We start from the raw sequence: 27,988 nt of genomic DNA on the forward strand, positions 1-27,988 counted from the left end.
GGGTCCGAGGTTAGGGTGAAGAGTGGCTCGGAAGAGTGTTGGGGAGAGAGCTGGAGGGGTGGGGGGACGCGGGAGAGACGGGGAGGAGGGGAAGTAGAAAGAAAGGAGTCTTAGGGTCGGAATCTCCGGTCTGGAGTGCACCGTAAAGATAACCTCGTATTGTCGAGGAACGTGAAGTTTACAGTGGACCGGGGACTGACTCAAGGGCAAAATGGCAGCACCGCAGCTCTCCCGACTCTCAGTTCATTGTTCCCTGAAAGTGTCCGACGGGGCGGCCCCGGTGAGGCGGGGAAGGAGGAGGCGTGGCCCGTGCGCTCGGGAAGCTCTTCAAGGAGAAAACTCGGGCCCAGGGGACTGGAGGGGGCGGGGACCAAGAGAGAAAAAGTGAGGACGAGAAATAGAAGTGAGAAAGGATGCTGTCGTGGAACCGGAGCAGGTTCCGTCCGGAGCCTTGGCTCTTTCTTGCTGTTCCCTTTTCCTGGCGTGTCACCAGCTCAAGTGTTTGCGGGTAGGTGACCTCGGAGACGACTTGTCTGACATCTTCTATCATTCCACCTGTCCTTTAATTACTCTGATTTATCAAAGCCTTTATCTCACCACCTGACATGAATCCAGGGATTCTTAACTTGGACTGCCACCCAGGAGTGGGCTTCAGGGGACTTCCCTGGTGGTCCAGTGGTTAAGATTCCGTGCTTCCACTGCAGGGCGTGCCCGTTCGAACACTGTTCTGGGAACTAAGGTCCTGCAGGCCGCACAGAGTGGCCAAATAAAAAAGAGTGGGCTTCAGGAAGTCTACGAACTTCCTGAAATGTCATGTAAAAAGTTAGTGGGCGTGTATGCCATTTGCACATTTTTCTAGGAAGAAACTCAAGATGGCTCTCTCTAGAGCAAAGGTTTGTAATTTTTTTTTGTAAACTGTGGATCCGTTGGGAGTCTACATTGTTCCAGAAAGTATAATAGTATCTAGTGCTTATGGAAATTCCAGAAAGGTAAAGCCTTGCATTTTTGAATACTTTCTTCGGGGCAACCTCTCAAGCTCCCTGAGTAGGAACAGCGATCAGCAACGTGTCGTGAGACATCTACCTAGGGCTTATCAGAAAACAGACTCGTTTGGGGGAGTCTTTCTAGATTCGTTCATTTCTTCAGTGCTTTGTGTTTTCAGGAAGAAAGGAGTGTGCGTTGCTGGGATGGACAAAAGACATGTAGTGAGCAGAAGTGCCCTGTTATTAGGCTTGTAAGGTTGGTTGGTCCCACTCTACCCCACCCCCTCCGCTTACTGAAATGTCATCTTCCACAGTGAATTGGAAGAGTAAAGAAACTCTTGAAGAAATTTTATCAGAGAAGTTTACTAATGCTACACTCATATTTCTTGGTCTCATCCTATGTTCACTCAGGACTTATTTTGCTAATATTTGATTCTGGAGTCAATATGAATAAAAACATACCTTCCTGATTGTGATAAATTGATAGATCCCTTTATCATTGGCCGCATCCTAACACCTGTGTAATACTGCCAATTATGTTTCACCTCCAAGTCAAACAGTGCTTCACGTTCTCAATACTAGTTTCAAGGTGGCATGATATTGCTGAAACAGCATCGATTTAAAACTCAGAATGTTAGAGCCCAGTTAGAGCCCAGGTATGTGTTGTGAGCTTCTACATCTGTCTAATAGGGAGGAGAACACTTGTCCTGTTTCCTCAGAATGCTACCGTAAGGATCAAATGACACGGACATGAAGGCACTTTGTCAGTTGCAAAGTGCTGTATGAGTGTACGTGTGTTCTGTTCACATCGCACTCAAGTATCAAAATCATAGAATGTTAGAGCTGGAGGGGATCTTAAGAGATCAGCAAACTCAATTTCTTTATTTTAAAGATGAAGAAACTGAAACACTATAAAAGATTATCAGTAGATAAGTAACCTTGTTGAAGGAAGCTTGTAAACCAGTAAGTCGTTTTTGAATTCATTAACAATTTTAATCTTTATCCTGTAGCATTGTTCAGAGAGTCATTAAGAGTACCTAAGGTAACATTCCAAAGAGAGTGTACTGCTCATAAAGTCTCCTCAAGCCTAGAAATGGCCAACCGAATGCTCTTGGTCTGATCAACCTCAGTGTGGTTCCTCAGGTCGAGAATTGCAGAGGATGGGTTAGTGCTACTGCAGCTGTGACCGTCTAAGATCCATTATAACCCAGAGGTGGTCAGTTTAGGCACAATATCTCAGAATGTTTTTTTATATATAAAAGTTAAGATGCTTATAATCAAGAAGAGTCCAGGCTGGACCCCACAAAATGAAGTGATTCCATGGGCTTTGCATAGAAAATTTAGTAGACCCTCAATTCTTTAATTTCTTATTCTCTGCACCCATCTGGATTTGTTCCTATGTAATACTTACTTTGTTCTTTTAAATGGGATCCATTGGCATAAATTCCCCCTCCCATATCCCCTAACAAAATTAGACACTTAAATGAGAAAATTAATCTGGAGAAAGCAAGGCCAGTCCTTCCAAACTAAGCATCCGAGCCTTGGAATGTATCTTCACCCCTCCCCTTGGCCTTTGATCACTCAGTTTCTGGTGGCCTCACCACTGTTGCCATGGAGACAGTGATATCACCAGTTGTGATTCTGATGTCACTCTCCAGTCCCAACAAGGGGGAGGTACATGGAAGGCTGGGGGAGGAAACAAGATCTTGAGCTGAGCATGAACATCCCAGCATCTTCATTGACTTTAAAAGTATATTCTGGAGTCTGATTATGTTTCATCATTCCAGTGCTGCAGAGGTAGGAAATCCCACTGGACTGAGAAAACAGCCCATTTTCTGATCCTCTGTGGTTAAAAGGGAGAATTCAGTGATAAGTGCTGGGCTAACTTTCAATGTTCAACCTCGCCTCCCTCTTTGCCCGGTCCATTTTAGTTTCACATCAGAATCTTCTGGAAATAAATGAGCCTCTCCCTCAGTACCATGAGAGCTGAACGTACTGTCTTTGCTGTTGAAGTTTTCATTTTGTTGCAGATTGATCAGATCTCCTTGGCCATACTTTTGGGGACATGAGGGGGTCTTAGGTCTGCTTTCCGATTTCATGATGTGACTGGAAGCTTGACTGTGTGCTGACTTTTCCTATTCACGTGTGGCTGTTCCGAGAGCTGTTGTTTTGGGGGTTTTTTTGTTGTTCTTGTTGTTCCCAGTGCTCTAATAGCAAAATCAGACTGGTATAGCTCTGAGCCCCGATTCTCACCCACTTCCATTCTCTCACTGTTAGTTCTGACTCCGTGGCTAGACAACAGAGAACTGGGGGAAGGCAGGCTATATGTAGCTCTGGGGAGAAAATGTCTGTACTAACAGGGCAATGGAGGAAGAGGTTATCACTAAGGGAAAGTGAAACTATAGGAGATCCACAGGAAAGCTGAGCAGTGAGTGGTACCACTGAGAAAAAGATACACACACACACACACACACACACACACACACACACACACACACACACACACACACACACACACACACACACACACACACACACACACACACACACACACACACACACACACACACACACACACACACACACACACACACACACACACACACACACACACACCCTCTAATCCTTATTTAAACAAAATCGCATGAAACTGATCTCATCAACAACCAAATTTATTGAGTGTCTACTATATGCCAGGCACTTAGAGAAAGGGAGTGAGAGAGAAAAAGAGAATGGATGTAATAGAATATATACTTCCTTTTTTAAACTAGTAATAAAAACTAGTCAAATAAATTTCAAAACTTGATCAGATATGTATCAACCCTGCAAAAGCTTCATGTTTGCTGCCCATAATTTGAGTTTTTCTGTGAGTTTAGGAACCTTGAGTAAACAAGAGCTCATCCTTATGATGAATACAGGAAACATGTCTCGAGATGGAGCTGTGGTCTGGGATACAGCACCATAACTAAGCCCCTGTATTGTTGTGCATTCCTGATTCATGATTTGCACTCCTCAGTTATCTCTGAGGTAATAATCACATTGACATTTTTAAGGAACATTTTAGGTCAGTCCTTCCATTGTCCACAGGGTCTCTCTATTGGCCATAGATAAAATTCTTAGCTTCCAGAATGTTAACCTGCAGAGCTGTAAATATTTCAATGAATATATCCATTGTGTTTTTTTTTAATTTATTTATTCTATTTCTGTATTTTGGGCTGTGTTGGGTCCTCGTTGCTGCGCACAGGCTTTCTCTAGTTACGGCGAGCGGGGCTACTCTTTGTTGCAGTACATGGGCTTCTCATTGGGGTGGCTTCTCTTGTTGTGGAGCACAGGCTCTAGGCACATGGGCTTCAGTAGTTGTGGCACGCGGGCTCAGTAGTTGCGGCTTGCAGGCTCTAGAGTGCAGGCTCAGTAGTTGTGGCACATGGGCTTAGTTGCTCTGCGTCATGTAGGATCTTCCCAGACCAGGGATCGAACCCGTGTACCCTGCATTGGCAGGCGGATTCTTAACCACTGCGCCACCAGGGAAGCCTTATCCATTGGTTTTAATATTCCTTTTATGGGCCTCAGTTTCCTAATCTTTAAAATGAGTATGTTACAATAAATGGTTCCTAAGGTCCATTTATCTTCACATTGTATATAGTTAGCCTTCTTTCCTCATCAAATTTAATAGATAACACAAAGCATCCTTTGTGTCTTTTATTTTCCACCCTAACTCCAGGATATTATTCACCAACTTTGAGGTTAAGAAATGGATGAATCCACTTATTGGCTCCATTAATCTCTAGACTCTCCTCTCTTTTCCATTTTGTTATGAGACATGTATACAGATTTAGGAGTCTGAATATCACTATCATCCAAAGGTATTTAAGTACCTCCTTATATACACTATTATCCAGGACAATTTAGGGAATTGAAAGTCTAAAACAAACGTCATGGATGCAGACAAACATACAGAAGATATAGAAAATAGAATAAAAACCTCAGGACATATGTAAATGGAAGTGTTTGCTGAATCTATATAACGAGTAGGTGTGAAAGAAGTACAAGAGTGCTTTTGAGGTATTGATTTATTTGTTTTATTGGGATAGAAGGTCTATTAGTAAATCATTGGATAAATATTTACACCTTCGATAAGTCTCTGGGGTGAACATATCCCCAAAAAGAGTCAAGCTTCATGCAAGTCTTAACCAGCCTAGCAAATCTGAGCAAGTCATTTCTTTTTTTCTCAGATTCTCCAACTTAAGAAAGAAAGAAAAATTGAGCCATCTAGAATTAGAAATAGGCTGTAGTCATATATTCATTCTTTCAGCAGGCAATTAGAAGGAAAATAATTGATCTGGAAGCTGGTTTTGAAGTTAATTATGAATTCCCTTTGTAACATGAGGATGTGTATTCCTCCCGAGTCCTCAAAGGAACGCCTACAAAGTGTTTTGATTTTTTGTTTTATCTTTTTGGCCGCTGCCATGCAGCATGCGGGATCCTTAGTTTCCCAACCAGGGCTCTAACCTGCGCCCCCTGCAGTGGAAATGCTGGAAGCGCGGAGTCTTAACCACTGGACTGCCAGGGAAGTCCCAAAGTGTTTTGAGATTCATGAACTCCGGGCACTTATTCTCCATTCTAGCTACTTATCTTCTGACTTCCTATTTAAGCCAGATTTGAGATTAGGCTAAAAACTGTCAGTGTCCTCGTTGTTAAATAAGTCTGTCTACCAATGATTTGAAGGTGGAGAATAACAGTAGTCATTTCAGAAATTACTGGCCAGATGATGAAACGTTTGTTGTCATGTAGGAACCATCAGACTGCACCAAGAATGAGATCTGGAATATGAATGTGAATGTCATTTTGTGCTCATCACTTATGTATCCCATGTGAAAAATAATAGGTCAAATCATTATTTGGTAATATGAGCAATAAAGTTCATATGTAAAGTCAGCCTTTTTTATTTGTGTCTTTCCATTGCGGATTCCTTATATTTCATGGCAGGAGGGGTGGATAGACTTAGGAATAGTGAAGACAACAAGAAGTTAATCCTGAGCTTTCCTCACAGCTCAGAACCTGTCCTCAGTAAGAGTAAGTGACCCCACAACTTCCTTTCTGTACTTCATTTTCATCCTTGCTTTTTTTTTTTTTTTTTTTTTTTTTTTTGTGGTACGCGGGCCTCTCACTGTTGTGGCCTCTCCCGTTGCGGAGCACAGGCTCCGGACGCGCAAGCTCAGCGGCCATGGCTCACGGGCCGAGCCGCTCCGCGGCATGTGGGATCTTCCCGGACCGGGGCACGAACCCGTGTCCTTTGTGTCATCAGGAGGACTCTCAACCACTGCGCCACCAGGGAAACGCCTGGTTTAATTGTGCTATATAATCTAAAGTCAGTAGATCCCATTGACTTTGTCATTTTCTATTAGAAGTAACTCATTAAGATGAAATGTAAACTAGAGATTAAAAGACCTGCACTGTCAACAGTCCAGGACAGCCTGTTTCCAAGTCTTCTGATTCTTTGGCCAAAGAACAGTGCCATCCCTTCCTTTATGCATGGTAATGGTTCAAGGGTTCGAATATATACACAAAATATCGAGCTGCTGAGAAACCATACGGGGTTTAACTTAATTGACATTAAAAGCTTCCTTGTTAGAGTTTTTAAAAAACATTAAAATAAGGTACCAAGAAGGTTAGGAAATCTCAGAGAAAATTTTTAAAGAAAAGAATAATTATCTTTCCGGAGCTTGCAAGTCTATTGCAGAGAGGATCTCTCCATATAAGCCCAGGCCCAGGGGTTCTCAATTCTAGATGTACATTAGAATCGCCCAGAGAGCTTTTAAGAATTCAATGCCTACATTTCCACACCCTAAAACCGCTAAAATAAGACTCTATGGGGATTGGTATCTCAGATACAGTATTTTTAAACAGTTGATCCTAAGTTTCAGTATTTTTAAACAGGGCGATTCTAAGGTCTAATCAGGGTGGAAAACCCGTTGCTTATTCAAGGAATCTATTGTATTACGGTATTAGGAAGAGAAAAGAAAGCTGTTTCCCCAGCTCAGTAATCTAAGTTAGTGGGGTGTGAAAACGGGAACGCATTCTTTTGGGAGCAAAGAACAGGTAGCTCTTGAAAGATCTTATATTTTCTTTTTAGTAATTACCCATAATGTTATGTATAACAAAAATAATAAATCCACTTACAATTAAGTTTAAATCGTGTGTAATCTGTGTTTGAGTTGTGTTGGTTTTATTTGTGGGGGAGATGTATACCCCACCACGACCTAAAGTCCCTTAAAGCAAATATTTCCAATTAACCAGATATTCAACCCTTAATAATGCTCCATTTATTTCAAGCAATTATTTTTACAACACAATTTCATTGTTAAAAAAATTAGGTTAAGCTTTTGGACTTTATTATAACAGAATTTTAAACCAGTATATTTGTTGAAATTAAACTATAAATATATATGCCTATTTCACAAAGATGTTTGTGGGGCATTGGGGAGGAAAAATTGGCCATCTTATTCCACGTTGCTTATTAAGAAGTATAGATCTAAGCAACATTTATAACAAAAGAAGGGAAACTTCAGTGTGGAAGCCTGGTAATGGCATTCTGTCATGGAAAAAGAGGGCAGAGAGAAGCTTCCCGTACTTGTAGATTAGCAGTAGGCAAATAGGATAATTAGTCATGTTTCCAAGAACCAGCAAAGATGTGGTGCTGCAGAAAGTGGATGAGACTAAGGCCAAAGGCCAAGGAGTATATGGATTAGGGACTATGATGCTCACTTGTGAGAGGAGGCAGTGAGAGCAGCAAGTATAAGCAATTCTTTCAAGAAAAATGACTACAAGTGAGAGAAGAGAGAAATAGTAGTTAGAGGAGGCTTGGGAGGGAAGAATACATGTCAAATAAATTTCAGCTTTCTGGAAGACCAGGTAGATGGTGGTGCCATTACAGAGGTTAGGGAACAGAGCAAAGAGTTGGGAAGGTTCTGAAAAAATCAACATCAGCAAGGACATCACTGCCTCCAAGGCCCTTTGGATGGTGCATATGACATCTCCCTTCTCCTGGCATTCAGATACTTGGTGGAACCTTGGGGAATGAGAATTCCTCCAGGACCCCTGGCTAATTGGAAGAGGCATTAAGGAAGCCCTTAATCTTAAGGAAGAGATACTAGACTTACTGCTAATATAAGTAAGTTAGTGCTCTAGGAATTAACTACAATGAAGCCTACGTTACTGTATAAAGTTGGTGGAGGCAAGAACAGAGAGGGACAAGTCAATTAATTCTATTCTGATCACACTGAGCTTTGAGCATGTACTGAAAATCCAAGATCTGGAAGGTCTGTCCAGCCAGGACACAGAGAGCAGGACATGTCTGCTTAGGTTCATTCATGAGCAAATCTATATCAAGCACCTCTAGAATACACCAGCCTCTGGCCTCTGCACTAGAGATACATGTGCTTAAGAAATCTTCCTGCAGTTGGGAGCTGAGGATGAAGAGGTCCAGAGTTAAGTGGGTGTGGAGTAGCTCTTGGGACAGGTCTCTGTGGAAAGCATCTCTCCTGTTTTCCACATCTCAGCCTTTTACCTTATTTCTCCTTCCGTATAACTAGCCCTTTTGATGACCCATTCTTATTTTTTTTCTTCTTCCAGATGTCGGATAGGGTTGACTGGTTACAAAGCCAAACTGGAGTTTGCAAAGTTGATGTCTATTCCCCCGGAGATGGCCAACCTCAGGACTGGAAAATGGTAAGTGTCAGCCGCCTTATAAATACTGAGTTAGGAATATGTGCCATTAAGACTAGCTTTATTCTCTCCACCACCACCTCTTATTCTTGAAGATGAAGTTATTGGGGGGAAAATGAACTCCTTTAGAACAAGTGATATTGTCATTCTGCCTACATCATTCAGCTTAGTATCAGGAACTGTAAGTCAGAGTCCCGTCAGAAGATGGAAACCGCACCAGTAACTGAATATTAAAAACCTGTTCAGTAAAAAGTATTTAGCTAAGTTAACTACTAAAAGCTGTGAAAGAAGACTCAAAGAGTTCCAGAAGCAGCAAATGGAGAAAGCAGCTACTTCCCCTAGGCTAAAAGAGTAAACAAGGAAGAAACTAAGGCTCACGAAAGCTCCCTCGCCCTCAACCAAGGCTGCTTCAGATCTCCCTGGAGAGAGTGAGCTGCAGCAGGACAGCCACCTGCATCCCAGTGGTGCTGAAGACACTTGCCAGAGGGTACGGGGGGCCAGAAGGGAAAAACCTCCCACCTGTGATGACCACGTAGTGCCCCACCAGTGCCCTCTGTCAACAAAGCCAGCTGCCAAAGGAGAAGTGTTTAAAGAGTCCAGTTCCAGAGTCACAATGCAAGACAGAAAAGGGTGGACTTGGAGTTGAGAGACAACAATGAATAACTGGCACAGACACTGTGCTGAGTCTTAGGGTCAGAGATAGAAAAATAAATTAGAATTCTCTCCCTTTAAGGATCTCACAATCTAATGGAACCCCCTTTGTAATCCTCATCCTTAGTACTAACATTTATCAAACATCTGCTCGCATGTAACGTTACATCATCCATATTCTGTTTGTCCAAAATCTATTTGGTCTGCCTTATATAGCCTAAGAAAGAAAACATTAACAAATCTACATTAAGACATTAGGACATACAGATACTAGATACCCAATTAATGTAGAATAAGTGCTAACCAAAACTGCTTCCACTAGATCTTTTATTTACTTCTTCCCTTTTCTTTAGAAAAACAACAAAAATGAGTTTCAATATTAAATCAAATTAACAAAAATTTCTCGATTTTTCAATAAGTGAGAAGCACTGTAGTGGATGTAGTAAAGAATGAAACAATTTCTGTCCTCGTAGACTGTATCATTCATTTGGGAAAATAAAAAATACACATGTGCTCTAAATAACTAGTAGACACCAATTATAAGAAGTTCATGGTAATTTGCCAAATGGATTTTCTGGACAGTAATTGCTCTGCATGCTTAAAGAACAGATCATTTCGAAGTGGGAGATAGGGAAAATTTTATAAAGTATGTTTAATTGAGTTAGAGGTGAAGAATAGGACGGGAGGTATATGTGTTGACTTAACACTAAGCTACTGAAGCAGAAGATGGCTGAATTAAACCCCTTAACCCTTTTCATATTCTCCTTCAGGGCCATGAAAATTTTCCCTGTTCTTAATTAAGAAAGACTCAGAAATAATTGGGCATCCACCTTCCCCAACTGTTCAAGATACTAGTCTATAAGAAAGTTAAAGGATGCAAGAGGGCAAAAGGTTTGGAGGAGGTGGGTGTTTGACTGTCAACTCCATCAATAGAAAAAGAAACAGGGTTAGTATTTCCGCCAGTCACTCTGACTTCATCAGCTACTTCTGCAAAATTCTTCTGGATTGAGTGGAATAATGCACATAGGGTGCACACATTTTAGTTTAAAAAACATAAATAGACAACTGAAAAACTAAAACACACCAAGCTAACACAACTCCTTAGACTCCATCACGAAGCTCGATGCTGTGCTATAGGGTTTTTCCTTAATGTTCTGTGAAAAGAATTGAAAAGGATACAAAGTAAAATCTACATCTGCATTATAATAAGACTGTACACGTTACAGCCTAATTTTGGAAACATGCCTATTTGCAAATAGTGTGCGCCATCTGTAAAAGTAGGTAACATTAAGGAATAATTTTCAAAAAAAGTGCAAAATCGAGACTCCCAATTAGATACAAAAATGAATGCATGTTAAAGATTTTTTCAACTAATTAATGAGGAAATTGGTGAGACATATTACACCCAGTTCAAAGGAGAATTTTTTAAAAAGGTATACTTACAGATCAGGAATGTTGAAATGAATGTGCAAATCAAGGCAAAACTGGCCTCTTCCACAGCTAAACCTCCACTGGACAGAAGTTACATGTTTGTAGACACACTGAATTATTTTGCATTGCTATCAATTATCTGCAGCTTACAGAGTTGTAAAGTAGCTCACACAGAATCAGAATCAAGTTATGTGGACGGCTATATGCAATGCTCAGTCTACAGACTATGAACTATAGATAGTGCATAGTTTTCTAATGAAGCACAAATTTTTTTCCTACACTTAGCTCCATTTTTATTGCAAAAATCTCAAAATAAGATAAATTTTGATCACAAAATAAGGCTAGTCTCATCAGATTTGGTCTGATTATTTATATATTTGCGGCAACCAGATAAGCCTTAAGTTTGCTTTACTGGAACTTTTTATAAAGAGTCACAGATTGGCCTTTAACAGGATCTTTGTTTTTTATTTTTGGCTGCATCGGGTCTTAGTTGCAGCACGCAGGATCTTCATTGCAGTGCACAGGCTTCTCTCTAGTTGCAGCATGTGGCTCCAGAGCCATGGGCTCTGTAGTTTACGGCACGTGGGCTCAGTAGTTGTGGTGCGAGGACTTAGTTGCCCCGTGGCATGTGGGATCTTAGTTCCCCAACCAGGGATCGAACCCACGTCCCCTGCATTGGAAGGTGGATTCTTAACCACTGGACCACCAGGGAAGTTCCAAATTGGCTTTTAAAGGCCTCCATTATTTGCTGTCCTGAGAGCAGGGAGTCAAAACTAAGAAACTCTCTCCACCAGGTTTCACCTGCAGTCCCTAGAAAAATAGGCATGTATTCTATTGGATTCCTGTGAAACTATTGTTCCTAAATATAGTCTCAGCCACTTACATTAATCATAAGTTTTAACCTAAGTACTTTCCAATCTATTTCACAAAGAAACCTGGGAGAGAGGAGGTTTACAATGGTGAACTGTCACATAGCAGCTGAAGTGCAGACTAACAGAGCTTATGGACCAGACAGGACGACTCTCTACAGACACACACATCCCTTATTACAATCTAAGTGGCAAAAACAAACACATTCATTAACAGACCCAAAGGTTTAACCTATCTATAGTAATAAAAATAGAAAGCAAAAGCATATAAGTTATGCTTAGCTATTAGTGTTTCACTATTCTGTCTTACTTAGAAATGATCTAAGTATCCAGTGAATATCCATTAATTAGCTCAATTTAATACCAGTCCAGTGTTTTAAGTTACATAAGGATGTTGGAAATTTATCATCAAGCTGACATACTATAAAACATAATAACTGTTGAAACAAAGTTTGTCAGGATAAATATTCAATTTGATTAAACACATTTATATTTTTCATGATCTTAAACATTAAGTACAAGTAATACTAGCTGATTGGATCTGCATAACCTGTATAAGTTTATGAAGAGCACGTCAACATAAAATAAAAATGCACACTTAACATTATACCTAACTCTGGTAAATCAGAAAAGACGTAGCTGTTTATTGTTTTGTTTTGGTTTTTTTTTTGCGGTATGTGGGCCTCTCACTGCTGTGGCCTCTCCCGCTGCGGAGCACAGTCTCCAGACACGCAGGCTCAGCAGCCATGGCTCACGGGCCCAGCCGCTCCACGGCATGTGGGATCTTCCCAGACCAGGGCACGAACCCACGTCCCCTGCATCGGCAGGTGGACTCTCAACCACTGCACCACCAGGGAAGCCCGTAGCTGTTTTTATTAAACAAAAATTATTAAACTAATCTTATTTACCAAAAATTTACCCAACTATGTGAACTTAGATTCCTAAAATATTTCTGAGTTAGGCTCTATAAGAATACTTTTTCCAGTCAGAATAGAGATTCTTTTGCTCAAGAAAGTTTATAATATTAACTTGTTAATACCATGTGGAGGTAGGAAGACATTATTACTTACACTTAATGCTTTTCTGAATGGCAGACACATAATGATTCGAACACTGATAAATAGCTTAGAGCCTCAATTCTAAACTTTGATCCAGTAGATTCAAATGTCCAGTTTTCAACCAAAAAATTTCACAAGTCATACAGAGAAACAGGAAAGTATGGCCTATTCAAAGAAAAAAAAAAATCAATAGAAACTGTCTCTGAAAAAGACCCAATGGCAGATCTACTAGACAAAGACTTTAATATGACTGTCTTCAAGATGCTCTAAGAACCAAGGGAAAGATGTGGAGAAAATCAAGAAAATGATGTATGAACAAAGTGGAAATATCCATAAAGAGATAAAAAACCTAAAGATAAACTAAAAGAAATTCTGGAGCTGAAAAGTACAGTAACTGAAATGAAAAAATCACTAGAGGGATTCAAAGGCAGATTTGAGCAGGCAGAAGAAGGAATTAGCAAAATTGAAGATAGGACAATGGAAATTATCAAGTCTAAGGAACAGAAAGAAAAAAAGGATTGAAGAAACAAAACAGAGCCAGAGGGCTCTGTGGGACACCATCAAGAGAACAAACATGCAGCATGGGAGTCCCAGTAGGAGAAGACAGAAAAAAAGGGACAGAGAGAATATTTGGAGAAATAATGGCTGGAAACTTCCCAAATCTAATGAAAGATGTGAACATAAACATCCAGAAGTTCCGTGAACTCCAAATAGGATGAAATCAAAAGACCCGCGCTGGGATACATCATAATCACACTTTCAAAAGGCAAAGACAAATGTAATATGGGTAGAAGTGATGTTTGTTACTTCCAGGCCTGGACAACAAAAGTTTCTCATTCAGTCCTCCACAGTCTCTGGTGTTTCCCATACACTGGCTCGAAGGAAAGATTCTGAGTCCCTAAGGAAGGGTGAAACCATGCAAAAGCAGAGCCTGAGTCCCTGAGTCACTGCAAAGAAGGCTGCTCATCAAATGCCCTCTCTAAATGATGTTACACACAGACACTATATACATATTGAATTGTTTTATTATAGTTTATGATACACATCATTCATCTCCCCTACATCACCTCTGCAAAGTGGGCTATCAGGTTGGTCCCCCTGGTGAATAGTTTGTATGCTGGAACCCACTGAATTTTCCATTTCTTGGAAGTCTTTGCTCTGACTCCACCACCTTTTCTCTGTCCCTTTCTCAGACATGCATACAGGCAGCTCTCTTTCCTACAGCTTCCTCTTAAAGCTAAATCTTGTCCTTTTAGAAGTTCACCCTTGTTACTGATCTCTGGTTCAGAAAAATAATTTTTTAAAAGATTCATACAGAAACTCAGTAGTCTCTTCACACCTCCCACCCAGGCTGATGGGAATGAATTGCAGGACACACCCCTAGCCATGCTCTCTTCCAGCACTTCTGTTTTCACCCAGAGCACTACTTCCCATACATGTAGGAAATCAAGTTTTATTCCCTAGTACTCCACAGCTGGTTAACCATGTTTCACCACATTACCCTAACGATCAAGCTTCTTGACTTCTCTTCCTCTTCTCTTACCTCTTCTGAAGACTAATCTTCATTTGACATGTTTAAGGAGTACTACCTGTCTGATACATTCCATCCCAAGTGTACACATTATTTTGTGCATATTATCTCGTTTAATCTTAATCACAATCATATGAGGAAATTATTTAAAAATAATAATAACTACCATATGATCCAGCAGTTCCACTTCCTGGTATATATCTAAAGGAAACAAAATCACCATCTCGAAGAGATATCTGCACCTCTGTGTTCACTGCAGCATTATTAACAGCAGCCAAGACATGGAAAACAACCCAAGTGTCCATTGATGGACAATGAATAAAGAAAATGTGGTTCATATATACAGTGGAATATTATGAGAAGAAGGAAATCTTGCCATTTGTGACAATAGCTGCTAAGTGAAATAAGTAAGACAGAGAAAGACAAATACCATATGATCTCACTTATATGTGGGCTCTAAAAATAAAAAAGAACACATAAACTCATAGGTGCAGAGAACAGATGGGTGATTGCCAGAGGTGGGTGGGCAAAATGGGTGAAGGAGGTCAAAAGGTACAAACTTCCAGTTATAAAATAAATAAATCCTGGGGATATAATGTACAGCATGGTGACTATAGTTCATAATACCGTAGTATATATTTTGTATATTTGAAAGTTGCTAAAAGAGTAGATCTTAAAAGAGCTCAGCACAAGAAAAACATTTTTGAACTAGGTGTGGTGATGGTGGACGTTTGACTTCCTGTGATCATCTCACAATACGTATACAGATATCGAATAATTACAGGTGTTGTACACCTGAAACTAATGTAATGTTATATGTCAACTATATTTCAATGGGAAAAAAACCCTTTTAGTCATGTGTCAAAGGTAAACACAGAAACCCAAAACTCACCTGTCCAGAGGTTAAAGAACCCTTCTCCTTCCAACTAGGCACAAAATTCCAAACTGATTTGAGCTTAAGATAGGCAAAACAATACTAGCAAAATAGATTTTCTGTTGTCTGTCACCAACAGAGAATAGATCTCTATAAACCATTAATCCATTAAAGAAATCACCAAATGGTGATGCAATAAAACCACATTCTCAAGCATTGCTGCCACCGGTGATTATTGGCCATGGAAAAACCAAAATGAAAACCAAAACCAAAATTCGTAGAGAGGAAAATTAAAACTAGAAAAACAGAACGTTTGCAAACTTCTGTTGCCCTTTGCATTCACCTTTGGGGGCCTAAGAAAAGATGCACCTGGTACACTATCCTCATGATGACATTTACCTCTGTTAGGCAAATCTGTTGGACATCTTGGCAAAGACTTCCAAAACTGTTAAAAGATCATTTTCAGAGAAAGGTGAAATAATGACTCTCATATGAATATTAAAATAAATTGTGAAAGATTTTATTTAACTCATTAATGAGGAGCTGGTGCAGTTCAAAGGAGAATCAAAGGAAAAAGACATATATAGATCAGGAATATTGAAGTGAATGTGCAAATGGAAGCAAAACTGACCTTTTCCACAGTGGGAGAAACAGTAAGTAATTCTTCCCTGGTCAGAATTAATATGTGTGTAGACAAGAATTATATTGCATTGCTATCAGTTATCTACAGTTTACAGAGTTATCAGATATCTCTGAGAGAATCAGAATCAGAAAATGTGGAAAGGTATGCTATAGATTATGCATAGTTTTCTACTAGAGCACAAATTTCCTTATAGTAGCTATTATTCAAATTAGCAGAACCATTTAGGAGGACTTTGAACCAAGCTCTGTAGCCCAAAAGCAACTTAAACCAGTCTGTAGAGGTCCAGCTGCTTTTCTCTTCTTCCCAAGTCATCCAAACATAACAGAATACCGTAGGGGTGGAGAGTGCCAATTTTAGAATCCAAACTAGATTTGAATACTAGCCCCCATCGTGTAGGAGCTGTGAGATGTTAGTCAGTATTTAACTTCTCTAAGCCTCAGTTTTCCACCTGTGAAACTGGAAGAGGGATACCCACCTTACAGGGTATGTATGAGAATTAAATAAAATAACATGCATAGAGCACTAAGCACAGTGCCTGGTAGACCTAAGTATTTAACAAACAGTAGCCAGCAATTCTGTAATACTTGGTAGTTAAAATACCAAATTATTCTTTAAAGACGGGCAGTACTTGTGGTCATCCCCAGATAGATACAACTCGTCATTACAACGATCCCTTACATTTGATGGTAAATAGGATACTTTTACATACATTCTTATTGTAGCCTATGTTCAAGTGAAGATTATAGATTACAGTAGGTAAATATATAAATATGTCTATGTGCTTATCACCGCTAATGTCCACCAAAGAATCTGCATTCACTCAAAACTAATAAATTGTCCACAGATACTAACTCCTCAATTACAGATCAGATTTTTAACTTAAGTCATGTCCAGGAGTCCACTGGAAGCCATTGATCATATCAGATTGTGCTTGTGTAGCCCAGTAAAGTGATGAATTAGGCACAACTGTCCTTGAATTTTCTAATTTTTTGAAAACTGTGCTGGAATAAGAGACCTAAATAAAACAGATCAACCATTAAAAAATAGCAATTAATAGCAATACATGAAATCTCTGATTCAGCTCAAATGCTACCTCTGTAGCTGCTGACAGTCAGATCTTTTTTTTTTTATATAAATTTATTTAATTTATTTTTTGGCTGCATTGGGTCTTCGTTGCTGCTCACAGGCTTTCTCTAGTTGCAGCAAGTGGGGCCACTCTTGGTTGCGGTGCACAGGCTTCTCACTGCAGTGGCTTCTCTCTTTTTTAAAGTATTTTCTTAAATTATTTATTTATTTATTTATTTTTGGATGCGTTGCGTCTTTGTTGCTGTGCGCGGGATTTCTCTAGTTGCAGCAAGTGGGGCACTTATCGTTGCAGTGCCTGGGCTTCTCATTGCAGTGGCTTCTCTTGTTGTGGAGCGTAGGCTCTAGGCGCACGGGCTTCAGTAGTTGTGGCACGCGGGCTCAGTAGTTGTGGCTCGTGGGCTCTAGAGCTCAGGCTCAGTAGTTGTGGCACACGGGCTTAGTTGCTCCACGGCATGTGGGATCTTCCCAGACCAGGGCTTGAACCCGTGTCCCCTGCATTGGCAGGCGGATTCTTAACCACTGCACCACCAGGGAAGCCCACAGTGGCTTATCTTGTTGCGGAGCATGGGCTCTAGGTGCGTGGGCCTCAGTAGTTGTGCCACACGGGCTCAGTCGTTGTGGCTCACGGGCTCGAGAGCGCAGGCTCAGTAGTTGTGGCACACGTACTTAGTTGCTTCACAGCATGTGGGATCTTCCTGGACCAGGGATCAAACCCATGTCCTCTGCATTGGCAGGTGGATCCTTAACCACTGAGCCACTGGGGGAGCCCTGACAGTCATATCTTAAGGACAGATGTTTCTGGAGTCAGTATAGTGCAGTGGCCAAGAGCATGGGCCCTGGAGTTGCCTGCCTGGGTTGGAATTCCTCCTCCGTCAATGATTATAGCTGTATAACCTCAGGTAAGAAACTAACTTAAATCTCTCAGTTCTTCAATTTCCTCTTCTGTAAAATGTGGGTAATAAGAGAGCTAGCATTTAAGTTTACTGCCAGAATAATATTAAATGAGATAACAGGCCTAAAATACTTGCAGCAGTGCCTGATACAGAGTAAGCACTCAATAAATGTCAGTTACATCTGTGGGGCTGATGGAGCAGTTAAGACTTGAGAGAGGCGACCATTTTTGTAACTGATCTTTGAGGTTGTCCTGAATATCCCATATCTTTGCTTTGTTATAGTTGGATGAATCCTTGTCTGTTTTTAAGGAAGCCTCACATGATCCCATCAGAGTGCTCAGCTGGCTCCGCAGAGACCTGGAAAAAAGCACAGCAGGGTTCCAAGATGTTAGAAGATTCAAGCCTGGAGAAGCATCATTTGGTGGGGAAGTGGTCAACTCAGGAGACCCAGGCAGAAGTTTCAGTGTGGACTATTCTAACACCACCACCAAGGGCAGTCGAGGGAGATTGCATTTTGAGATGAGTCACAGAGAGAACCCTTACAATGGCCCCAGTGCCCACGTTGGTAACAGGAGCTCAGTAGACGAAGGTTCCTTCTACGCCAGTCGCCTCACAAATCTCGTCATAGCCATGGCCCGCAAGGAGATCAACGAGAGGATTGAAGGCTCTGAGAACAAATGCGTCCATCAGTCAGTGTACATGGGGGATAAGCCCGCACCCAACAAAAGCCTGAGCGAGGTGGCATCAGAGCTGGTGAACGAGACTGTCTCTGCCTGTTCCACAAACTCCACCTCGGATAAGGCTCCTGGCTCCTGTGACAGAGCCTCAGGAACATTACAGAGTCCCCTGAATTTAAAATACAAAAGTGCTTTGAAGATCAAGGACAGCACCAAGGAAAGCAGGAGTCCAGACGACAAGCCTTCTAAGAAGTCTTTCTTCTATAAGGAAGTGTTTGAATCTTGTAACGCAGGTGATGCCCCAGAGGGCGGAAAGTCCTTACCCGCACAGGGAGAGATGTTCAGAGAGCTGGAAAGGCCTGATGACTTCACAGCTTCTGTCAGTCAAGGGATCATCACCTATGCTAATAGTGTGGTATCTGATATGATGGTCTCCATCATGAAGACACTGAGGATCCAAGTGAAGGACACGACCATCGCCACCACCCTGCTAAAGAGGGTCCTGGTCAAGCACGCGGAAGAGGTGGTCTCAGATCTAATTGATTCCATGATGACTCACCTACACGATGTCACAGGGGCCCTCATGACTGATACGGACTTTGTCTCGGCTGTGAAAAGAAGTCTCTTCTCTCTTGGAAGCCAGAAGGCTACAGATATCATGGATGCCATGCTGGGTAAACTCTACTCAGTGACATTTGCCAAGAAACCTCCTGAGACTGTCAGGAAAACCAAGGACAAGTCTGAGAGTTATTCCCGCATGTCCATGAAAGGCATGAGTGACCCTAAAAACCGAAACATCAATTTTGCATCCATGAAATCTGAAAGTAAATTGAGGGGGAAAATATGCTCTCCTGCACCCAAACCCGAGAAGGAGAAGACTTGTGTTGAAACTCTGGGTGAGCACATCATCCAAGAAGGACTGTCCCTGTGGCATAAAAATCAGCAGAAAGAAGGAAAATCTCCAGGTTTCCAGTGTGCACCATTTGTAGCTTCCAACAAACAGTATAAGCCTGCACCAGACTTTCCCTTGGGAGTTCCTTTCGATCCTTGCAACCTCAGACCCTCTGTACATCACCCAGAGAAACCGGAGAATTTTATGTATGATTTAGACTCCTGGGCCAAGGACCTGATCGTATCTGCCTTACTTCTGATTCAGTACCACCTGGCCCAGGGGGGAAGCATGGATGCACAGAGTTCCCTTAAAGCTGCTGGCAGCACCAGCTTGCAGGCCAACAAGTCCCCTGCAGTTTCTGATGAGTCTGGCCTTAGGTCTCCTCATATGGGGGTTGACCAAGAAGAAGCAGAAAAGAAGGATCTAATGAGCGTTTTCTTCAACTTCATCCGGAACTTACTCGGTGAGACCATTTTCAAGAGCGACGGTAGCTCTGAACCCAAGCCAACTAAGGAAGAAGACAGTCCCCAGTGTGAAAGACCTGTAACTCCTTCTCCCATCAAATTAAACGAAGGCGATGAGGCTGGAGGTACTTTTGCTGGGCTGACCAAGAAGGTTGCTAACCAGCTAGATGACCCCATGAACGGGCAAATGGTAGAACATCTGATGGACTCAGTGATGAAGTTGTGTCTCATTATTAAAAAGTCCTGTGACTCTCCGTTGGCAGAACTAGGAGATGATAAGTCTGGGGATACCAACGGGCCAACTTCAGCCTCCCCAGATAGTTTACATGTGTGTTTGCCAACCAAGGGCACAGGGACAGCAGAGATCCTCCTGAAGAATGCTTATGAAGCTATCTATAACAAATTGAGAGGTATATCAGGACAGCTTCCCGAAGGGTGTGCCGCACCCCAAGTGATTGTCAGCAGTCACAACCTAACCGATACGGCTCAGAACAAGCAACTCCAAGCCGTTCTTCAGTGGGTGGCCGCCTCTGAGCTCAATGTCCCCGTTTTGTACTTTGCTGGTTACGATGAAGGAATCCAGGAGAAGGTAAGGAAGTAGAATCGGGAATTTGGGAAGATTTATTAGGGGTTAATTAGGGTTTTAAGTTCTTTTTTTCTTTCTGAATGGAAAGAGAGCCATGAGAAGGGTAGAGTGGGGACAGTAAAAATTTGAAGCTCATGCCTCATGGTAGAGATAATGGGTAAATTAAAATTCCATTTTGCCCAATAGGAGGCGTATCAAAGGGTAAAAGAGAGAAAAATCATTTTTTTTCTTTTTTTTTTCTGCGTATATTGATGGAAATGCACAAATAAGGAACCTCCAAGAGACTTGGTGAAAGAATCAGATCAAGGTCTGGGCTCAGGCTGAATTCTGCATACAGCTTTGCCCAAAGAATGAGAAGGAGCTGCTGGGAAGCATCCCATCCTGGGGATGTGTTGCCGGGCTGGGGAGGTGGAGTGTTGAAGGGCTAGACTGTTGGCCTTTTCAAGCCTGTCATTCCTCTCTTAGCTGGTGGTCTAGGAAGTGTTGGGGATTTGAAGGGATTCAATAAATAACATCCCTCTTCCCCTCACCCTGAGTTCTGAATCAATTGAGAAGTAAGACCAAAGAATAAGGCAGATGGAAAATCAGCTTCTTACTGTTCTTGTTGATAAAGGTAAGTGTGCCTTTTAACTCCTTTCTTCTCCCAGTTTAGGCCTTGGAACTGCTCACTGAAGGGAAATTTGGGGTCCAGAAAGCTTTTGTTTATGTAGTTGCTGTTTCATGCTGGTGTGGGAGAATTAAGAGAGGCCATCTCCACAGCACACACACACACACACACACACACACACACACACTCTCAGGATTTTTTATTATTTTCCCTCAATTGAGAAAAGTAGAACAGTGGCATTTTAAGTAGTAGGAGGTGGCACAAGAGGCTGGGATGATTTATAAAAAGCATTCATCTTCTTAGAAACCAGAGGACGTGGAGGAAGAGGCTTTCTCTTTTTAATATGTGGTATTAGGAACCCTTGTAACTGGGTTACTTGGTTTATCTGATGACCGGGAAGACACAGAACTGTGTAGCGTACAGAATAGGCCACACTCAGCCTAAACGAGAAACCTGTGTCATCTGTAGCCTTGCTACTCATGTGGTCTGTGGACCAACAGCATTGGCATCGCCTGGGAGCTCAGTACAAGTGCAGAATCTCAGGCCCTACTCCTGACCTACTGAATCAGACTCTTCGCTTTAGCAAAATCCCCAGGTGATCTGTGTGCATGTGCCATTTGGGCTGAAGGGCAGAACATGGAGCTCCAATCTTAGATTTATCCCTAAGAGTCCTCGGCAAGTTCTGTCTCTTTACAGTTTTTCCAGTCTGTACAACAGACAACTGTTTTGGCGCATAGTAATTCGCGGAGGGGCCTGTATTCACAAAAGCTTTAGAGTGATGAAAAAAATCTAAAAAGCCTAGCTTTCATGTGTACAGTGTGTGAAACAGGCTTTGTTCTGACACCATCTTTTAAGTCATCCTCATCATACATACCATACATAATACATTCTGATTTTAGATTATTTTGAATTAGAAGGTCTATGATACAATTCTCTGAAATGAGGACAGGAGACTTGCAGGCCTCCTTGTTCTACACACACGCACGTCTTTGCCCAAAGTAAAGACTATCATCTGTTTTCTTGAAGAGTGGGGAGGATGAGCAGCAGCCCATCCAAACTTCACCTGAGTGGATTTGCACCGAGCATCAGTGTATTTTTAAGAACAGCTGCATGAAGTATACATCACAGAAACTACCTAAAAATGAGTCGCAATTTGTTTGCGGAAAGAGATTTAATTAACATATGCAACTATTGTCATGCTGATGCAGGTGATTGAACCTGGTAACACTGGGATGCCCATGAGCCCAATTCCTTTAAACAAATTTGCATCCATTTTTGAATAAGTAATGTGTGCGTAGTTCAAAATCCAAAGGCACAAGAAAAGATGCACACTTCACATTAAGGGCTTTATCTCCCATCCCATTGCCCTCCCTGGAGAAAACCGTTCTGATCACTTTCTGGTTTATCCTTCCAGACATGCTTATGCATGTACAAGTTCCTACTTACATACACTTATCTTTTTTTCAGTCACAAATGGTAGCCTTTTTTCTACGTGTATGTGTTCTCCTCTGCAACATGTAGAGTTGCCACATTCTTTTCTAATGGCTGCATGTTCACTGTATGCGGGTGCTGTATGTAACCACCCTTCTGTGGGTGGACATTCCAGTGACCAGTATTGTGCCGCTATACGCAGCGTTGTATGCACAGATCCAAATGTATCCGACCGTGGGCTTGTGGGTGTGATATGTACTCCCCAATGCCTTTTATAGAGCGTGCACCAAGAGTATGACAGGGCCTCTTTCCCACACTTTAACCAACAGTCCATTCCAGACTTGTGACCTTTGCCAAGTGTCGCCTTACGTTTCACATATCGTATTAGGAACGAGGGTGAATACCATTTCCTATGTTTAAGACCCATTCTTCAATTTCCTTTTTCACGGATGAATTACTTGTTCATGCCCTCTGCCCATTTTTCTGTTGGGTTGTTGGTCTTTTTTTCTTTATCTCTGAGAGTTTTTGTATATACAAGGAAATTAGCCTTTGTGATATTAAATGTGGTATTTTTATCATTTGACTTTTGATTGGGGTTTTTTGTTTTTTGTTGTTTTTGCCATACAGAATTTTTTAAATGTTTGATGTAGTCAAATATGACAGTTTATCTTTTATTTTTCCTAGATTTTGTGTCGTATTTTGGAAAACATTCTCTACCACAAAATATTAACAAGACTTCACCATGTTTTTCTTCTAGTACCTTTATGATTTTTAAAAAAAAATGTTTAAGACTTTGATCCATGTTGAATTTGTTTTCATATAAGGTGTGATGTAGGGATGCAATCTCTTATTTTTTTCCAGATAGCTCTTTTTTTTTTTAACATCTTTATTGGAGTGTAATTGCTTTACAGTGTTGTATTAGTTTCTGCTGTATAACAAAGTGAATCAGCTGTACATATACGTATATCCCCATATCCCCTCCCTCTTGCGTCTCCCTCCCACCCTCCCTATCTCACCCCTCTAGGTGGTCACAAAGCACCAAACTGATCTCCCCGTGCGATGCAGCTGCTTCTCACTAGCTCAGATAGTTATCTGTCTGTGTTTTTTTTCAAAGCTTTCTATTCTATTCCATTGAATCATTTGTCTATTCCTACTAGTTTAATACTATTTTCATAGCATATTGATTAATTACTGTAATTCTATAATATGTTTTAATATCTGATAAGGACTAGAGACTCCTTATTTCTCTGTCTCAGAAATTTTCTAGGCTATATTTCTCAGTTTCACCACCAGCCATAGGCAACCATCAACCTGCTTTCTAGCATTACAGATTTGCCCTTCCGACATTTTATATAATGGAGTCATAAACTATGTAGCCTTTTACATCTGGCTCTGTACACCTAGCATAACGTTTTTGAGGTTTATCCCTACTGCAGTATATGTCAGTAGTTCATTTCTTTTATTGCTGAATATTTCATTTTATATGTTTTCTCTATCCACTCACCAGTTCATGGACATTTGGGTTGTTCCCACTAGTTGGCTATTATGAATAATGCTTCTGTGAACATTCACATGCACATCTTTGTGTGGACATGACGTTTTCATTTCTCTTGGGTGACAAGGAGTGTAGCTGCTGCATCTTATGGTAAGTATACTTTCTTAAGAAACTGTCAAACTGTTTTCCAAAGTGGCTGTACCATTTTACGTTCCTACCAGCAATTTTTGTTGATTTCAGTTTCTCATTATTCTTTTTTTTTAAATTATAGCTGTTATAGTGGTTTCTGACTGTGGATTTAATTTGACATACATACATTAAAATGACTAAAGATGTTGAACATCTTTTTTATGTGTTCATTAGCCATTCATATATATTCTTTGGTGAGTTGTCTGTGTAAGTCTTTTGCCTATATTTTGACTGGGTTACAAGAATATAAAGTTACGAGAATTCTTTCTGTATTCTGGATACAAGTCCTTTATCAGATATATATGATTTGCAAATATTTTCTCTCAGTCTGTATCTTGTCTTTTTACTTAATGGAGTGCTTCAAAAAGCAAAAGTTTTTAATGATGACATCTAATTTATCACTTTCTGCTTTCATTGCTTGTGCTTTTGATGTCGTATCTGATAAATCTGTGCTTAACTCAGTGGTTCTCAACTGGAGGCAGTTTTGCCCCCCAAGGGACATTTGGCAATGCCTGGAGACGTATTTTTTCGTCACAACTGGGAAGGGGGTGTCTAGGGGGAGAGGCCAGGGATGCTATAAACATCTACAGTGCACAGAACAGCCCCTCAACAAAGAATTGCCTGGCCATAAGGTCAGGAGAGCCAGATTGTGAAACCCTGACCTAATAACCAGGGTCATGAAGATTCTCTTGTTTGTTTTCTTCTAAATAATAATTTCAGCTCTAATAGTTAGGTCTGTGACCAATTTTGAGCTCATTTTCATGTATAATATGAGGTAGGTGTCTAGATTCTAGATTCATACTTCTGCGTGTGGGTATGCGGTTGTCTTCAGCACCTTTGACAAAAAGACAAATGGACATCTGGCCCTTTTGAATTCTTCCCCCTTTATACCAACAGAATCACCATAAATGTTGAGGTTCAAGCTCTCTTTTGATTGGTGTTTTCATAGTACGTCTTTTTCCATAATTTTACTTTTAACTTACCTATATCATAAAATGGTACAGCCACTTTGGAAAACAGTTTGACAGTTTCTTAAGAAAGTATACTTACCAGAAGGTGGTTCACATTACCATTTTCCATAGGCATCGTAAGTAGGGTCATGCTTTTTTAATCTATTCTGACAGCAGTTGGTGTGTTTAGACCATTTACAGTTAGCCTAATTATTGATATGCTTGGATTTAGGCCTATTATTTTAATGTTAGTTATGTTTATTCTCTCTGCTTTTCCTGTTTTTCCTTTTGTTGCCTTCTTTTGGGTTATTTAAACATTGTTTAGTTGTCCATTTTAATCTATCGTGTTTTTGTCTATATCTCTTTGTGTAGTTTTTTAGTGGTTTCTCTGGGGATCACAATAACATACCTAACTTTTCAGAGTCTAACTAGAGTCAATAGTTACCACTTAAATTGGAATGTAGAAACCTTCCTACCATTTAGGTCCCTTTACTCTTCTGCCTTAGGTTGCAGTTATTTTATGTATTTAGTTGCAAAAATCCTTAGGCAATGTTATTTTTGCTTTCAACCATAAAGCACATTTTAAAGAATGGAGGCAAATCGTTTATTGTTTATCCTGAGAGTTTTACTGTCTCTTTTGTTCTTTGTTCACTCCTTCTGTTCCCAGTTTCCTCCTGATACCATTTTCCTTTTGCCCGAAGAACAAGAGTGCATTTTCTGGCAATGAATTCTCTTAATGTAATCCGAATTTTTCTTTATTTGACCTTCATTCCTGAAGTATATGTTTGCTGGACATAGAATTCTGGTTTGATAATTCTTTTCTTTTCTTTTTTTTTTTTTTTTTTTTTTTGCGGTACGTGGGCCTCTCACTGTTGTGGCCTCTCCCATTGCGGAGCACAGGCTCCAGACGCGCAGGCTCAGCGGCCATGGCTCACGGGCCCAGCTGCTCCGCGGCATGTGGGATCTTCCCGGACTGCAGCACGAACCCGTGTCCCCTGCATCGGCAGGCGGACTCCCAACCACTGCGCCACCAGGGAAGCCCAGTTCTTTTCTTTTAGTGCTTAAAAAATGCCGTTTCACCTCCCCTGTCCTCTATGGTTTCTGACGAGAAATCTGCTGGCATTCGAATTGTTGTTCCCTTATACAAAATGTGCCATTTTTCTCTGACTGCTTTTAGATTTTTTTTTCTTTTTCTTTAGTTTTCAGCAATTTGATTGCAGCAGGTCTTGAAGTGAATTTCTTTGGGTTCATGTTATTTCAGCTTCACTACGCTTCTTGAATTTGTCAGTTATGTCTGTTGCCAAATAGGGGAAGCTTTCATTAAGTATGTTTTCTGTACTCCCCTTTTTCTCCTCTCCTTCTGGGATTCCAATGACATAAATGTAAAACCTCTTGGAATTGTTTATTTCCTCAGTCATTTTGAAAGAGGTTTAATCAATCTCTTACCCCATTCAGTGCGACGCATTTCTATTGCTCTTCAAGTTTACTGGGTTTCCTCTCTCATCTCTGTCCATTTAGTTTTCAGTTTGGATTTTGTATTATTGTTTAGTTCCAAAATTTCCATTTGGGCCTTCTTTATATGTCCTTTTTGCAGAGACTTTGTCTTTCCATTTGTTTCAGGAGTATCCTTATGTATTGGGTTGGCCAAAAAGTTCATTTGTGTTTTCCCTAAGATGCTATGGGAAACCCCGAACGAACTTTTTGGCCAACGCAATACTTCAGTCTTTGCACAGAATTTCCCCTGAAACAGCTCCTGATATTTGTCCTGTTCATTTGCCCTTTGACCTTCTCAGACAGTCAGGTGCAGAATGCACAAAATATAAAATTTGATTAGTTTGTTGCTGCGAGGATTCCAGGTGGAATACCAGTGTACTCTGCTCATATTAGAATACTTGCTTTGGCTCATTTTTTCTCATTTTAAGCTTGGGAAGAGGATTAAACATAGGGTTCAGAGACCTGGATATGAGTATTACCTCCGCTAATTTCTAGCATTGTATTACTGACAATCTTCACCTCTCCAGGCAGCATTTTCATGGGGGTTGAATGGATCTTTGAGTCACCTTCCTGCTCTAACATCCCAGTGTTGTCTGGTCTGTGGGGCAGGGAAAGCAGCACCCACATTTGTCCTTTGTCTCTTTCTCTCCTGCCCTTGTCAGTCTTGGGACAATGATGGGGCCCGTTTTATGATGTTACAGTGAACTTAAGAACTTCAGAATCCTGAGAAGGCAAGAACACCATTGACCAAACACCCACTGGCAGCAGGAAGCTTTTAGTCTTAGTGGGAAATCACATTTTCCGTATCACGGACAGGGGGATGTTACTTAAATTAAGGGCGATGTAACCACCTTTCTTCTGTCAGACGGGCCAGCGAGCGTCCCGGTTATGGACATCTCCTCAGTGTCTCCCTCGAGGCCCTCCCGCTGCAGGGGCTCTTTTGCCCTCGCCTTGGCAGCCCTTCCCCGCCCTCGGTGGGATGCTCTGACCCCCACCACTGCTTTCCTTCCCTCCCTCAGCTACTTCAGCTCTCGGCAGCCGCCGTGGAAAAAGGGCGCAGCGTAGGTGAGGTCCTGCAGGCGGTGCTGCGCTATAAGAAGAAGCAACAGCTGGACGAGGCAGTGGACAACGTCATGCAGCTGCAGCTGCTGGACTGGCTGCTGGTGAACCTGTGATGGGGCCGCCGCTGCTCTCCCCTCTTCCCGCGCTGGGCCCGGCCCTCGTCCCCTCCCTGCTTTCTCACCTCCGCAGCCCCCGCCTCCGTATCCTCACAGAGCCCCAACGTCACCTTCATACCACTCACATCCAAGACATGTCATCTTGTGCTAGTCCCTGGATTTTGCAGATTTTCCTGTCCATGTGAGCAAGGACATAAAATAAAAAAAAAATTACAAATAAATGGCTTCAGGTATTTTGTTTCCTTGGCATCCAATGGGACAGTAAGGTGAAGCAATCTCAG

The 27,988-nt window shown here is 41.3% G+C and overlaps 1 protein-coding gene across 3 annotated transcripts; it reads left to right on the forward strand.

The window, feature by feature from the left end:
- Nucleotides 1-31: 31 nt before the first annotated feature.
- Nucleotides 32-27,887, forward strand: AKAP3 (A-kinase anchoring protein 3). Of its 3 annotated transcripts, none has more exons than XM_082636079.1 (4): nt 32-508; nt 8,616-8,711; nt 18,027-20,366; nt 27,549-27,887. In XM_082636079.1, the coding sequence occupies exons 2-4, from the start codon at nt 8,616-8,618 to the stop codon at nt 27,702-27,704; spliced, it is 2,592 nt and encodes an 863-aa protein (XP_082492205.1). In that variant the 5' UTR covers nt 32-508; the 3' UTR covers nt 27,705-27,887. The 3 variants fall into 3 exon arrangements, with proteins under 3 accessions (XP_082492205.1, XP_082492204.1, XP_082492206.1); XM_082636078.1 differs by lacking the exon at nt 32-508 and adding an exon at nt 2,721-2,780; XM_082636080.1 differs by lacking the exon at nt 32-508 and adding an exon at nt 2,721-2,780 and having other exon boundaries at nt 18,054-20,366.
- The last annotated feature ends 101 nt before the right edge of the window (nt 27,888-27,988 follow it).

This window comes from Mesoplodon mirus (assembly GCF_964341445.2).
Source record: "Mesoplodon mirus genome assembly, chromosome: 11".
In the NCBI taxonomy this organism is placed as follows: domain Eukaryota; kingdom Metazoa; phylum Chordata; class Mammalia; order Artiodactyla; family Ziphiidae; genus Mesoplodon; species Mesoplodon mirus.

Coding starts and splice junctions, on each gene's coding strand:
- AKAP3 (XM_082636078.1), top strand. CDS start 2,754: ATGTTTCATCATTCCAGTGCTGCAGAG. Junction 2,781..8,615: donor ATCATTCCAGTGCTGCAGAG/GTAGGAAATCCC, acceptor TTCTTCTTCCAG/ATGTCGGATAGGGTTGACTG. Junction 8,712..18,026: donor AACCTCAGGACTGGAAAATG/GTAAGTGTCAGC, acceptor GCTTTGTTATAG/TTGGATGAATCCTTGTCTGT.